Source organism: Acipenser ruthenus, chromosome 17 (assembly GCF_902713425.1).
Source record: "Acipenser ruthenus chromosome 17, fAciRut3.2 maternal haplotype, whole genome shotgun sequence".
NCBI classification, from domain to species: domain Eukaryota; kingdom Metazoa; phylum Chordata; class Actinopteri; order Acipenseriformes; family Acipenseridae; genus Acipenser; species Acipenser ruthenus.
The window spans coordinates 24,765,347-24,781,257 of record NC_081205.1 but is presented as its reverse complement, the minus strand read 5'-3'; the positions used below and the strand labels follow the sequence as shown (position 1 = coordinate 24,781,257).

Below are 15,911 nucleotides of genomic sequence, written 5' to 3'. Positions count from 1 at the left end.
TAAGAATGCTGTATTAAAATAGGCAGTTAATGCAAGTGGGTAAACATTTTATCAAGTCACATGTTGCATCACATTATAAAGAGATGTATTGCACTTCCTTTGATCTAGCCACCTATTTGTTAAACAAAGCTGTTAAGAAGAAAGCATATGAAATGGTGTCATACTTCATATTAAAGTCAACGCTTTCCCTTAAGTAAGAAATGATTTAGGTATTTGTGTTTTTAGAACTTCAGCTTTAGTCTCATGTGGTGTTTGTTGTATTGCAGGTTGCATAGCACTCATATTTATGACAGCTGTCAAGCTAAGCAATGCCTGTTGTGACAGTGAGCACTTGCTAATTGGCAGCATACTGGAGCTTTTCAACATATATGGAAGCATGCAATTGTGACAGCATTGGATGGCAATCCGTGAATTGCTTGCTTCATGACCAGGTCTGAAGAATGAATGATGGATTTAAGAACTCCATGCAAGCTAGTCTTTGCAAAGCTACCACCATCCTTTCCATAAGTGCTACCTGTCCACACACACACACACACACACACACACACACACACACACACACACACACACACACACACATACACATTTCTGTTTAACCATGAAGAAGATGGTTGAATGCACTCTTATCTTTATTATTTTCATATACTGTACAGTATATCACTAATGTAGTCCTTTCTGAGCCCCATCTTGTTAGCTTGGTCTGACAGACATTTTGCATTTCACTTGTAGCACAGTTACCTTCCCACATTATAAAGCTGCATTCCTAGCTACAGATTATAGTATCTGGAAAATACAAAATAGAAAAAAAAGTTCTATACCTTTTTATTAGAAAAAATGTGCATGCTTTATGGATTATTTAGAAACTGTATTCTATTGATCTTGATATAAAGTGGTTTTCTTTAAACAATGTATTAAAGAGAAAAGGACTGCAGAGAGGGGGTATTGATGTAATTCTATTCATGTTTCATGAAGGGGCACTGCCATTCTGTGGTCTAATGTTGAATTTTGCATTTACAATTTCACCTAAGGATACAACCTTTGACATTCTTGTAATGTCCAGTTCATTAGGAACTCTAACTTATATTGGATGTAAAACTTGTCTCTTCAGAAACTGAAAAGGTGATTTCCAAAACCAGTCATCTCCCTCAAAAAGTAAAACACAAAATATTTACCAAATATATGATGAGCAAAATCCATTACTTTCACAAAGCTGTAATAATAATAATAATAATAATTTATTTCTTAGAAATAAATTTATTTCTTATCCAGGGCGACTTACAAGATATCACATTATTTTTACATACAATTACCCATTTATACAGTTGGGTTTTTACTGGAGCAATCTAGGTAAAGTGCCTTGCTCAAGGGTACAGCAGCAGTGTCCCCACCGGGGATTGAACCCATGACCCTCCGGTCAAGAGTCCAGAGCCCTAACCACTACTCCACACTGCTGTAACATTTAAATAAAAGTGGAAGAACATTTCAATTTACTCACCACTTCAATTCCTCTGCATTATTTTACTGAATGAGACTGTATGTCAACCACTGAGCATTTGCCATGCCTACTGTATATTCAAAGTTACGTGTCATCCCTGGAGTTTGCAGTGAATGCTCACTATCATTAACATGGTTGATCAAAAACAGTTCTTCAAAACCGTTCAACTCCATCAGCAGTCTATAAAGAGAGCAATCTTTTTTATAGTTTGCATAACTTGTGTTTCTAATGCAAGATGTCCACAGGCACTGCTTTCAAAGATACTTTTTGTAATATGTTACTATTCTTGTATAAAGCAAGTTATGTAAGACTGCATATGTAGTTAATCATGCTATATTTCTTTAAAATCTGATATCTCTGTGTCTTGATGTGGTCCCACTGGAGTAGCTTGGTCCATAATTCATGGATTGACATCAGCGAATTACCTTAATGGAGTAAACTCAGTAACATATGGCACCCTATGGGGATCCATACTTGAACTTATTTTTTAATTTTGATAAACGACACCCCAGGTTATGTTTTGCAGCATATCATTTTATATTGTGATTACTAAGGTCAAACACATGTTCTTATCCTACTGGCATGCAAACAGTAATTTGCAAACGGTGTATAAAATAAAAAAAAAACACTGAGAATATACAAGATACTGGCATAACATATTTCAATAAATAAATAAATTGATAAAATATAAAAAATGATAGCTCCCTTTATTTAACCCCACTCATCAATGTTACATAGTTTCAAGTATTTGGAATTGCATGTTGAATTTAACACAAAATCTAAGATTGATGTGGTTGTGTCTGAAAGTTAGTGTCACAATTGTTGTTCTGGAGAATTTAAAACACTGTAACAAATCAAAAGAAAACTGATCTTAGCTTTTAATACTGTTATTTCTCTAAAAAGCTGACTGGACTTCAGCTTTTTAAAACAAATTCCGTTACTAGTACACAGCCCAATAACATCACCATCAAGTCACTACAGTTCCACAATAACACTTAGCAAAATAGAGGCAATGAGCAACATCGACTGAGAACTCGGTAATCCAGAGAAATTGATGACATTATAGTGACCCACATGATGCTTTTCGAGAATACCAATTATAGTAAATCACATAGCAATTATTATGTTTTTTACACATAGTATAGGTTTGATGTCAGTTAATTACACATTATGCAGGCTTATTGGTTACTTGTTAATATATAAATATTAAGTTCTTTTTTATTCATTTACCATGCATTATTACACATTTTAAATAATTCCCCGACATGGATTTACATCCCTTATTATGTATAGTTAGGTGTGTACTTTATTATACACATCATCATAACAATATGTTCCTTTGTCTCGAAAGAGACATTCAAGAAAACTGTGTTTGAGTGAAAATGACAGGAAAGAGAACGTCGGCAACACTGTATTAATAGTTAAACGCTGAGATGCTGTGATTTACTGAGGAGAATATAATGAGGTTTATTGATGTGAAAACAGAGAGTAAATCCAATGAACATGGATGATTTCTAAAAGAAAATATGCAAAGTTATTAATAGCTTATTTAACTACCTTATTTTCCAAAGAAACAAGGAAAAAAATTCTGCTTAAAAAATTCAAGAAAGTATCACACCTTTATAAGTCCTTGAATATAAATATGGACAATAATTTGAATTACTGAGTAATGGATAACCTTCATATTCCTGTTGTTATTTTAATACAGCTAAAACAGGGAAATGTTTTAACAAATAGCATGAGTGATACGTTATGAATGTGTTGCACTGCATCTCCCCGGTTAAAAGAGGAATATTTATCATTTTTTATCATTAGCACTTCCATTTGCTACTGTTTGTTCACTAAAGGTATATACTGTATAGTAGGCATCGGTTGCTTATTGGCCAGACTGTGGTCTACAGCCATCAGAAAATACAGCTAAAAACCTATAATCTGTGTCATTTTCCCAGGTTATACCTCCCACTGGAGGGCAAGCAAGTTCTACACTCAAACATGATATATCCATAACTTGGATCCAAGGCTCATCTGTACATCCTGGAAATAGACCAGAGAGATATGCTCATCTAACAGACTATCCTTGTAACTTACTTTGCACATAGTGATACACAACAGATATTATATGCAGTTAGTTGCATCACACAAATGACCCTCTATTGCCACTACATTTTCAGTTTTTTTATATTTATGTTTAAGCACTAGTTCAAAACAGTTAACCCCTCAGAAATGCAAAGAGTAATGTGTTGAGTATAATTCCCTACAGGAATAGTGGATTCCTGGTCAAGTGGGGGCTGCCATCTAGGTTATTGTGAAGAAACACTTCAATGTTAATACAAATATGGCTTTAATTAAAGTAAAGTTGGGAAACTACTGCATTAGCCAATATTGTGAAAAAATGAACACTGCCCTCAGGTAGGGTGTTCCAGTAGAGAGGACTGGAGAGTAGCATATTTAATTCATTTCCCTTTTTTTATTTTAAAAACACTCTCTCTGTTCCATATCAGTCCATTAGAGGAAAAAGACGTGGGGGGCCCCAATGACTCACCTAGTAAAGGCACTGTTCTTTTGAAGTGCAGGGTGAACCATTTGAGTGTGGTTCAAATCCCATACATACTGAGTTGACTGGGACCCACAGGGAGGGTAGTTTTTACCTTTGTTGTCCCATGAGTTTGGATTGAAGTTTGGCTGGGTCTAGCTTGCCTCATGTGGAAAATTCCCAGCCTGGGCCATTCCCTCCAGGCAGCATCCAAATTGGACAGGCCTCACATACGTTTTGCTATTGCTGGAGATCTTTGGACCACTAGACATAGCTAGAAGATACATCTATAAAGTAATCAAAACTTGGCCTTTGAGTTTGGTTCTAACAGTGAAAAACTGTGTTTTTCTACATGTGTGTTTCCATATAAGCCAAAGGGCATTATCTGCTCCTGAGAGAGTCTACTGTAGTTTGTCTCCTAAGAGGGCCTCGCTTCAGTTCTGACCTGAATGCTTTAATACATTTTTTATGGATGCTAACTGCATACAATCTTGTTTATGTGTGAAATAACACATCACAGAGCATGTGCAAATAATACTGCTGTATGGACCCAAATGACCCAGCTACTGACATTGCTCAGACTTGATAGCTTATTGCTGTAGAGCCCTGGATGGAAAGGTCACAAGAGGGTTCAGTTTGTCAAGGGCCCTAAAAGAAAATGAGTAGTATTACTGTTTATTTTACGAGTAGCATCTATACCTGAAATCATGCTTTTGTTGTTTTGTTTTTATCGTTTTCGTTTTTATCAGCAGTAAATAGCAGCAAAAATGACATAACTTACATTATTTTAATTAAGGACCTTCCAGTCTTCCTAATAAATTATATAAGTGTTAAATGGTGTTGTAATTTAGCAATATATTTTGTAGCAGTGATTAATATACAGTTGATGAATTAATTTTATTACATTCTTTAACATATGTAGCAAAACATACAATTATGTTTTTTAAACATACTTACAGCAAGGTGTGGTTACAGGGCTTTCAGTGCTTTGATCTTAAATTAATGAATTCTGTATTTGAATGCTGGTTTTGGAGTCTTTTCATCCACAGTAAAGCAACATTACTACCACCAGCAATACTTTTAAAACTAAACAATGTACTGAAAATATTTTGTTAAAAATCTCATACTATTTAACTAGCTCATACTATAATCATTTAAACCCCTATCTACTGGTCCATTTCAGGTTGAAGAAGCTCTCCTATTAAGATGATTTTACTCAGTCCATTTGGTGGTCGTGGTTGAGGGATTCCACTGATATCAAAAACCATTCTTCAAGGATTTAGTGCCACGTCTTGCTGTAAGGCACTAAGCCAGGCATCAATAAAGAACTAAACACTGCCACTCACCTGAAATTAGCTGAGATCCAACTGTGAGCCTGGGCCCTTGTGGACTGGCATCTGCATCACAAACTCACACGTTAGAGGCACAGATGCAGTAATATAGTGCCCTTAGTTATGTTGTTCCAGAGACATAATAGGCATCATGTACTGTCAATGAGCTTTGACAGTTTGAATAAAATATCACTTAGGTGTTATTGAAAAATATTCAGAATGTGACACGTGTAGCTACAGTACAGTGTTCTTTTACTTTGTGAGCTCCTGCAGGCCAATGAATGACTGTCAGTGTATGTGATGTAACTAAGGCAACTGACAAAGGTTATTTCACAAATGATGATGAGAGCATTGCTACAGAAAAAAAAACACTTGAATTTTCCATATGTTCTTACAGTATAAAAGATCATTTTGAATGCATCATTATAGTATTCATATCCCAGCTAAGCAACAACAGAGTTGTTCTGTCAGTATATTTTTATTATCTTGACAAAAATCTTAGTGAACCATTCTAGGGTGTGCTTGTATATTCATTCAAAAATGGATAAAATTGAATTACAATGGATAGACTTTGTATTTTTGGTCCTGTTGCTGATACATGTATTGGTAAATCTATACAGTACAAGGAAATACCTACTAGACACATTTGTTGCAACTCTTAAAGTAAGGTGGATACTGCAAAACAATCAACTGTCACCATTGCTCACGACGCAGGTTATAGGATGAAGAGTAACAAAACTGAAAGCTCTGAGTCCTGTTTGGAATATTTTCATGTCAGTCTCCTCTGGGCTAGATTTGAAATCAGGAAGCAGAACTATGGAGACAAAGTGATTATCCTCATGGCAGACGAAATGGAACAAAACCTATTCCAAATAGCTTGTTCCTTTAAATGTTATTATTACTTAATTTATTAAACAAAGTACAATATGATTTTAATTATTCAATATCATATGTATCTAAAACTGTGGCAAAGTGGTTAAGTGGATACAGGTGCATGAGTGATGCAGTGCATGATTAAACAGACAGGAGACTTATAATCCGGGTTGGAAAAGGGATTTTATTATATCCAGCTCTGGTGACCAAATAATAGGACCCCAGCAATACACAACAGTGTGTATTGCATGGAGTGAATAACAACGGGTTGCAGTCCCAAACAATAAACCCAAAATATCCGCCCCATAATAATACATACACGGTCACCAGTCCTGGGTGCGTGCAGTAGTGCTCGTGGTGGGTGATACAGGTTATTAGTGACAGTAGTGCAGTGCTGTTCCGGCTTTGTGTTGGCCCTTGGCGATAGCTCCGGAATCGTGTTAGCTGTCTAGTAATTTACAAACAAGACAAATTACAAACAAACAAACAAACAAACAAACACTCACAATACTGTTATTTCTCACGTGGTCTCTCACAGTCCTTCCAGGTTCAAAACACAAACCAAAGCAAAGGAACAAATTGCGTTTCTCTGTCCCCTATTATGCCATCACACATGACCCCTTGGTAAACGAGTGCAACCGCCCCTCCAATCTGCGGCTGCCACGTTGTTTCCCTTCCAGGTCAATGCGTTAATGCAACGGAGTCCCGCCCCCTCTTTCTAGCTGGCCGACTTCCGTTGAACCCTGGGAAAGAACTGTCAGGCCAGCCCGTCCAGGGAACTCTGTTCTCGCTGCTTAGTGCCCTCGCAGGTCGGGCGGGAGATTTACTACCAACAATCATTGTATTTCGTCACAAAAACACATTTATTTTTTTAATACTGTCTATACTTATGGAGATTAATATATTAATACATTAAATAATAATAAATACATATCCCTTGTAAGCCTGTTAATATTTTAATTTTTTTTTTTTTCCTATAATACAATAAAAAATACAATTTCCTTGAAGTTCAACCATCCTGCAGAATGAAGTAAAATGTCTGATTAACATCTAAATAGACTCTTGCAGTGGACAAGACAGGACAGCAGAATTACCAGAATGTGCAGCCTATCTCATGCTTGTGAAATACAAATCAGCAAAGATTCTGGGAACTGATTACTGCTCAAGTATTTTAAGGCTGGTAGGATTACTGAAACCTATGGCACTGCCCAACCCCCCCCCCCCCCCCCCCCCCTGCAATGTAGCCCAGGTATATGCTTTTCAACCATACAGGTAATGGATTTACTTACGGTATTCTAATCAGATTTCAAACACTAAATATGCAGTAGCAGAAGGTGATATCATTTTTTTTATGTCAGTCATACATCAATCTTTGTGAGAAGTTAAAGACTGTATCTGCAATTCATCCTAATTGATGGGTCTGTCTGATGGTTGAAAAGCATTAAATTGCTGATGTTTCTATGATGGAGTGTCAGCTGTCACACAGGAGATGACAGCTGCGTCTCATCATTGCAGTCAGTTAAAAAGAAAAAAAAAATCCTATGGATCTGACAGTTTAAAAAAAAAAAAAAAGCCTATGGATCTGACTTCAGGCACTTGCACTGGAGGTCATAGTTTAAGTTATCAGCCTTTAACCCTGTATTTCTATATATCCACTGCTTTTCTGTCACTTTTAATGGAAATTTTGTGAAGCATTTCAGATTGATATGATGCACCTCTAGTGTAGGAACTGAGCCACGTACACACAGGCCTGTGAGTGATAGAAACTTTAAACTTGAATTTCTTGTTGTGGTTATTACCTCCTCTATTTGAAATGTCATAATTGTCTTTTTAAATTACCATAATAATCTCAACCCCAACCCATGGGGTCTTAATGTAGAAATGATTTAGATGTGTTTTAATGTTTGGTTTCATATCTTCTAATTAGCAGTAATTTATTTTTGGCAGATATACGCCCCATAAGGATACACACTTGATTTTGATGGGATATTAAAACATTAAGCCCATTTTAATTACTTCTGACACTGCCAAGAATCAACCCATAATAGCCCTCTGTAGCAGCTAAATGAAGAAGCTTGCAAATGTTAAGCATGCTATAGGTAGATGTAAGTGCTGATTTTAAATACAAAATTCTGTTATGACCCTCTGCTTTTCCCTTGCTATTTCTGTTCGCTGTATTCAATCAGAAAAAGAACAGGAGATCTTTACATTGTACACACGCTATAGCAACAGTGTTATCATGCCAGCAATGACCTGGCAAGCACTTTGTAAACAGCCAATTGTGCATCCTGTTACTTCTAACAAAAAGCTGGGGTCTTCAATCAAACTACTGTGGTGCTGTAAGCTATTTTTGATCAAATTTTAAATTATAATATCCATCTGATTTTCCCCGTCTTGCATGCAATCCTCGAAACAATTTTAGAATTTATATGTTTTATATGGGCATATCCAGTTTTAAAGAATAGGCAAAAAAAATACCTACAGAACATTATATTACACATGATGGCTCCCTGTGTGAGATATGAATCCAGCGCTCCCCCCGGAACTGCAGCGAATAAAAAAAACAAATTAAAAAAAGCGGTTCAAAATCTTTGTAAGTGTTCAGTGGAATGCACCAATTGAAATGAAACCTAGAGCCTACAAATGTACTTTCTGTTTTGCAATGTACGGTAACTTATTTTTAAACTTTAGGCTACGTTAAAGTAAGTACTATATGTTTGTAATGTATTCATTCTTGATTTATAAGTTTAATGGTTAATATATATATATATATATATATATATATATATATATATATATATATATATATATATATATATATATATAATATATATATATATATAGATGTTCATAAATTGTTTTTCTTTTTCACATCAGTTTAGCTTATACTGTTGTGCCTTAATCTGCATGATTAGTATGAGAAAGACATTACTAGCACACTCGTTCTCACCCTGCGATACTTGTTGAGACATTGTAGCATCCTCTGACTGCAGGTTTGGAGCCAGTTCTTCCACTGGCTTGATAGTTTGCGTTCCTTTTCTTTGCATTGCTTTGTTCAGCTGTCTGTACTTAGATCCTGATGGTTTCTTCTTTAGTCCCATTTTACTGCAATAACGATCCGGAAAGAATAATTCTATTCTACCTTCAGTACTTGTTTGTCAGCCAGTCGGCACCCAGTGCGCTTTGATTTCTTTCGTTATGTTATTTATGTTTTGAATTTTTATGGCACAAAATTGTAGTACTTATTACCCATCAGCCAATCGGCTCCCCCCTCAGGTCAGCGCCCTATGCGGCCGCACTGTTCGCACACCCATTGGTACAGCCCTGCATTATGTCACCATATTTTATAAAATTTGGAGCAGGATGGACATGGATTTTGCATGTTTGTCTAATCTTTCAAAATTAAAATATCAATTAGATGAAAAAAGGGTTTATATATAGTAGCACTGGATATTTCAGTTTACCTTTCTCAAGAGTGGAAACAAGTGGAGTCAATGCAAGAGAGAAATACTCTAACAGTAGAATGCATTTTATTTATTTGACCAAGAATGACCAAGTAATTAGAAAAATTATTGTTTATTGGGCTACTGTGAATTTGTTGAAGGCCCGATATATTGGGACACTTTGGGATTTTCACAGTTGGCTTTATAGAATTACTCAAAATAGAAACATCTGTGTTTTAATCAAGTTGTTTATAATCCTGTTTTGGCTTTTTTGTTTAATTCAGCTGCAGGTAAAGACATGGCTTATCGAAAGGTGACAGCAGACCACTCCATGCCACTGCACTCTCGGGACCTTGAGAATGAAGATCTTCCAGCCACAGCACTAGAATTGGAATGGGACATGGAGAAAGAACTGGAGGAGCCCCATTTTGATCAGTTCCAGCTTGACAACACTGCCCATCACCATTTGGGCAATTCTACTCAAAGCACAGACCTCGACATGGAACCCATCCAGGTTTCAGTTTCTCCTCAGGGGAGATTTGAGCGTCTTCAGGAGGATCCAGACTATGTGTCGCATTACACAAGGCAGGCACCAAAGAGCAACCATACAAACTGGTTTAAAGTAGCCAAATATTTTTGTGTGGGCAGCTGTCTATTTATTTTTGGACTTTTAATTGGTTATTATGTAAGAAAAACTTGTCGTTCTGACATCTTGCCAAGTAATGAAACAACACCAGGACATCCTTTCATATCGAGTGATCTCTACCAAAATATTATTCAGGAAATCAGAGCTAAAAATATTGAAACGCACTTCAGGTAAGTGATACAGCTTTTGTTATTGTACATTTAAAAGACAAAAGCCCAGCAAACTGTCAGGATTCTACATGTTAAATCAATCTAGAACTGCACTGCATAGTATTATTCACATTATTTTACAAGTTAGTAGGTAACAGTATTGGACAACCACTGTCAACGTTTTATATTTAGTTAATTTAATGTTTGCAGATACTTCTGTCTTTGGTCAGAGCAGTGTGTCTGGTGTATCCTTTTATATAGTGTAAAACAAGCGCTGAGTTATTTATTTTCATGATTTGTTATCATTTAATATTCTGTGACTTTGACAGTATAGTGTGATACGTTTCCAAAGACACCAGCATAGTAAGTGGTCGTTTGTAGGATTGGAAGGGTTTAAAAAGTGTATTTCCTCTCATAAATAAGATACTTTATCTATGGATAAGCAGCCACATCTACCAGTGTAGTTAAAGCCTTTACTATTGAGGATTGCTGCTCAGGCTGAAAGCAATTAATAGTTTGAAATTAAATGCTTAATTGGTTCATTATGAACCAAATGAAGACAAATACAGTTAAAAAAAAAAAAAAAAAAGTCAGTTGAGTTAGACAGTTCCATTTCTCTGTGTAAATGAGGTAACATCAGATTTCACTTTGCTGGTAGTAATTTGTTACCACAAGTAGTAGGAATGTAATTGACATCCTCGGTGTATTACTCGACAAGGGTGCAGATACTATTTTTTTTGCGAAAGGTCTGTAGTCCTTTTAGTACATCGTTGTGCTGCATTAAATTCTTTTTTATAGCTTGTTATAAGAAAACTGTGAAACATTTGAAATTCTAAGATCAGTGATTTGAATTGATGTGGTATTATTATTATTATTAATTTCTTAGACGCCCTTAGCCAGGGTGACTTACAATTGTTACAATTATATCACATTCTTTTTTTACATAAATTACCCTTTATACAGTTGGGTTTTTACTGGAGCAATCTAGGTAAAGTACCTTGCTCAAGGGTACAGCAGCAGTGTCCCCCACCTGGGATTGAACCCATGACCCTCCGGTCAAGAGTCCAGAGCCCTAACCACTACTCCACACTTGAGGTTTGAATTGTTTCCTAGCTGATGGATGTGTCATTTATGAGGCATTTATGAGGGATGTCATTCAAGAACACAATTCAGGGATGATAAGGTGGTCTAAATAGTGCAGAGAGTTTATCTTGTTGAGAAGACTCGTGTGTACATTTTCTATCCTATCTGAATAGGCTGGCTGATTGTAAATGACCTTCATATCTAGAAGGGAGATGATGATGAGATGTTTTATGAAGTTTCATACCCTTTTAAATTGCAGGGGTGTTGTTGAATCTGGTGCTGTGAAAAGCAATCCTTATGGCATGCATACCAATTTACTTCATGTTTTATATCTGTGTTCATTTTGTCTTAGTGAAAGCTTTTATTAGGATTATTTGTTTTTTGGGGGAAACAAATATTTACGGATCATTATTCTGTTTCTACATGGAAAATACTGAAGTTGTGCAACTTTGCTGATAGCCAGTGGGAAATCTTTTAAAACACCTGATTATAAATGGCATTTAGAAAGCTATATTAGTCTATTTCTTATGCTAAAAGTGATTAAAATGTACTCACTTTTTAAAAAAATTAAAACTGTTTACATTTTAAACAAAATACAGTTTTTCCCTATATACTTTATACATGATATGAAAATATTAGTTTGTATGGGAAATGGCTGTCACCTCCACAATCACCTTCCCAACACTCTCCTAACAAATGCAAAGCCTCGTCACATTGGTTTTCAGTTCCCCTGGAGACTGAACTTTCTCATGATATACAATCATTTCAGGTCACTTATAAAATTGAAATTCCCTTGTAATGAATCAGCATTGTGCTGGAAGAATCAAACATCCAGAGGACCTGCCACTCACACATGCTGCTTTTCATTGGGTTGTTTTAATAAAATAACATCCAGTGCATTTCTTGAAAGCAGCAGCTTGGCAGGATTGAGTCACCTGGGATTCAGAGCAGCTCAGCAGACTTTCTTCTTTGCTTTTTATATTCAAGAAGTCCCCTGTCCTTGCACAGTTCATACACTACCCCGTATTCAGACACCATTTTAATCAAGGAGCATGTATGTATGTATGTATGTATGTATATGTTTGTATGTGGGACGTCTAGCCATAGGAATGTAGGACTTTGTAGTGAAAAAATTAAGTTGACAAATGAGTCTCGATTCAAAAATACTTTATATGAAAGAAAGGTATACCTATGATCCAAACACATGTGCATGAGTTACAAACTGACTTTGGACAAGGCCTCAGTACAGCTCAGTGCATGATATGTTTGTATCAGAAAGCACAGATATCCATGGAGTCAATTCGAAAGATGTGAAATATCTTTGTAAGCAATTGTTGACTACCCTTCAACCTGACTGGTTTCTATCCAATAATAGAGGTAGTTGTTCTCTTAATACACATGGCGAGCCTACCACATGCTTCCTCTGTGGGAAAAGGGGCGGTGCTCTCTGACTTTATGGTCCGCCACGTGTTACATGCAGTAGGGCGCATCCGTCTTGTCGTTTAAATGCACCTTCCCCCCCATCTCAGGGTCAGCCATGTGTAATGAGAGAATTCTAAACTTGGTCAATACTGCATTGAAACGACTATAAATGCACATTCACACACAATTTAAACATAATGATTCTTAACTATAAAAGACACACACACATAATGTAAAACTTATAATTAATAACAACATTAATACCTCATGCAGAAAGCCATTACTACAGTTTCCCTATTAGGTGAACATGAATTAACAGACCTTACTAAATCAACACAGGTAGAGCTAGAAAAACAAAGTAATAAAAATGGCAGAGACTTCTTTTTTTTCAATGTGATGTGGTTGTTTTATACAACACAGCATTGGATAGATCCATGTTGAGGAGAAATTTGATTCAATTAAAAATATTTATCTCCCCTTGGAATTCACATGTGCTGGTCTTTTCAATCTGTTTTGTAAACAACACAACAAAAGCACTTGTGTTCATTATTATTTATGTTTAAATCGCATGCACAGGAGTTACAACTGATGAGTATCATTAGGGTCATACATCCAGAAGATACTCTTGATCCAACATTGAAGTACAAATGGGGTAATTGACTCCAGATGAGAACAGTTAATAATTAAAAGCAACATTTTAAAGTATAGCCTGTTTTAAATGATGCCATTGCATTGTAGTTGTACAAGGCAAGGCTTACTCATCAATAGTAGCTAATTTGTGACTTAGGAAACAGTTGCAAATCAAATTTTGAGACAGAAATTAATACCAGATGGGCCAAGTATTCATTGGCTCTCCTGCCCGCACCCAGAAAGCCTTTAAACCAAAAAAAACACACAAAAAAACAACAAATAAACCTTTAGCCAAATATTTACACCAGGCAGTTGGGTAACCATTATGCTTCGCATGCGATCCAAATGAAACTCGCCACTTAAGTAACTCCAATGAAACATTAATAAGGAGATTAACAATCTATATGCACAACAAATACTGAACTAGATAGAAAAAGATATGTGACACAGCCAGTCAGGAGACAGCACAGTAGCATAGTACCACAGATTACAGTGGTCCAGGACAAGCCCCATGACTTGAATTAGAGAATTAATGTAAAAAAAATTGTACATGTTGCATTTTTTACAGTTGACCATTTCTCTATAACCTAAAAATAATGGTCTGTTAGTTGAAACTATCAGTTGAAGTACCCACCAAGTTTTAACCCTTTCCAGTCCAATGTCGGACCCTGTCTGACATCATCAAAAAGACGTCAAGCACAGGTCTCTAGTCGTTTCTTCTCTGGAAAAAGCCGAGAAAACCTTTTAATGGCCGAGTGAGACCGGTAGAAGCCGAGAGAAGGAAAAAGAAAACAAACAAAAAATGAGGCGGATCTGAGCAATACATATAGTCCCTTCACCACAGACATTACACGGACATAAACAAACAAGACAGCTGCTTCCGCATCCAATGCTCAAAGAATATCCCGGACATTTGCCAAGCTTTTTGATATGTTATAGTAATAAAATAATGACTTGGATAGTGTTACTGAGGAGTTTGGTGATAAAACGAGTGATCAGGAGATGATTTATCAGTATGCACTACTATGAAGAGGTAAGTGATAAATACAGCGAACAAGGAGTGGGGCAGGGCTGGGGATGCAGTACTGAGTGTCCTCCTGATATGCAGTGCCTTTTAAACCCGTTTTACTGTGAATAAAATTACTTTTAAACAGCGCGTGTAAAATAAACAGTGCAGAAAATAAATTGGACCCGACGCGCCTGACAGGCGCTGAATAAATGGACCGCAAAGGGTTAAGAGAAGCAATGTCACTAACGAAGAGTGCTAAAATAATGAGAAGCAAATAAGAAAACATCACACACTAGTTTATTCATCTGGCTAAAACAGCATTGTTAATGGGTTCCTCCGGAGCATAAAAGTGAATCATAATAATAATAGTCATTCACAGTGGCATTAATTTTTGGGAAGTTAAGAAAATACTACCAGACATCATGAAGACTTCATTCCAATGTAAAACAGATTCCAATGGATGCCAGAATGGTTTAAGAAAAGAAAGCCTAAATTAATGAACAAATGAAATATCAAATTTGGCCACACTGGTTTTCATAGAGAATGGGTGCTGTTTTTCTGTGCTGGTTATCTGGAGACCTTGTCAAGGCTATGGCCTTGTTGTCTGTGAGCTCACACAAAGGACAAGCCTTCTCACAGTGCTGTGTGGTGGAGGGGAAAGATCTCTTCAGGAATGGGAGGAAACCTCTGGGGATCACATAGCTGACGGTCACCTTCACTCTTGGCTAAATGAAAACAGGCTGTGCACTCAATGTAGTCTTCAAATAAGAAAGTCAATAGGAATATTCCATCTTGCTGAAAACATATCTGAGGGGTTTTAACTGTTGCTTGTCAGAGAGACCTTTCTTTGCAAAAAGGTAATAATGAATGAAAAAGAAAGTGTTTAGAAGAAAGCTAGGAATACAAACATAGTCATAATTAATGCAGTTTTTAAAAAAAATGACTACCATACTGGTCAAATGTTTTTTCTTATGTGCTAGAAGATGTCTTGTTGACAGCAGCGACAAAGCTACTTGGGCTGTGTACATTGTTTTTACTGTAGGTTCCTAGTAACACATTTGCTGAGGGCTGGTTTACCTCACTATACCACAGCAACCCCTACTGGAAAGGCATTGTCCTCCAGGGTTAGGTAGCATATCAGTGTATAGTGGCAGCACATATATTACATGAGCATACATGTCCATACAAGAATGCAAATATGTAAGTTGAAATAAAGACAAGTGCCTCAGTCTGGCTCTGAATAGACATGGTTCCATCACTAAAAGTACCATTCTAACTGAAATAAAATTGTCAAGGC

At 36.4% G+C, this 15,911-nt stretch overlaps 1 protein-coding gene across 4 annotated transcripts in view; it reads left to right on the top strand.

The window, feature by feature from the left end:
• The window catches only part of LOC117423232 (inactive N-acetylated-alpha-linked acidic dipeptidase-like protein 2), a 289,018-nt gene that overhangs the window by 111,881 nt on the left and 161,226 nt on the right, over positions 1-15,911 (top strand). For all 4 annotated transcript variants that reach the window (XM_058990195.1, XM_034038735.3, XM_058990196.1 and 1 more), the window contains one exon: positions 9,960-10,491. In XM_058990195.1, coding sequence (XP_058846178.1) covers positions 9,974-10,491 — 518 coding nt within the window. In that variant the 5' untranslated portion in view covers positions 9,960-9,973. The remainder of the gene's footprint in view (positions 1-9,959; positions 10,492-15,911) is intronic.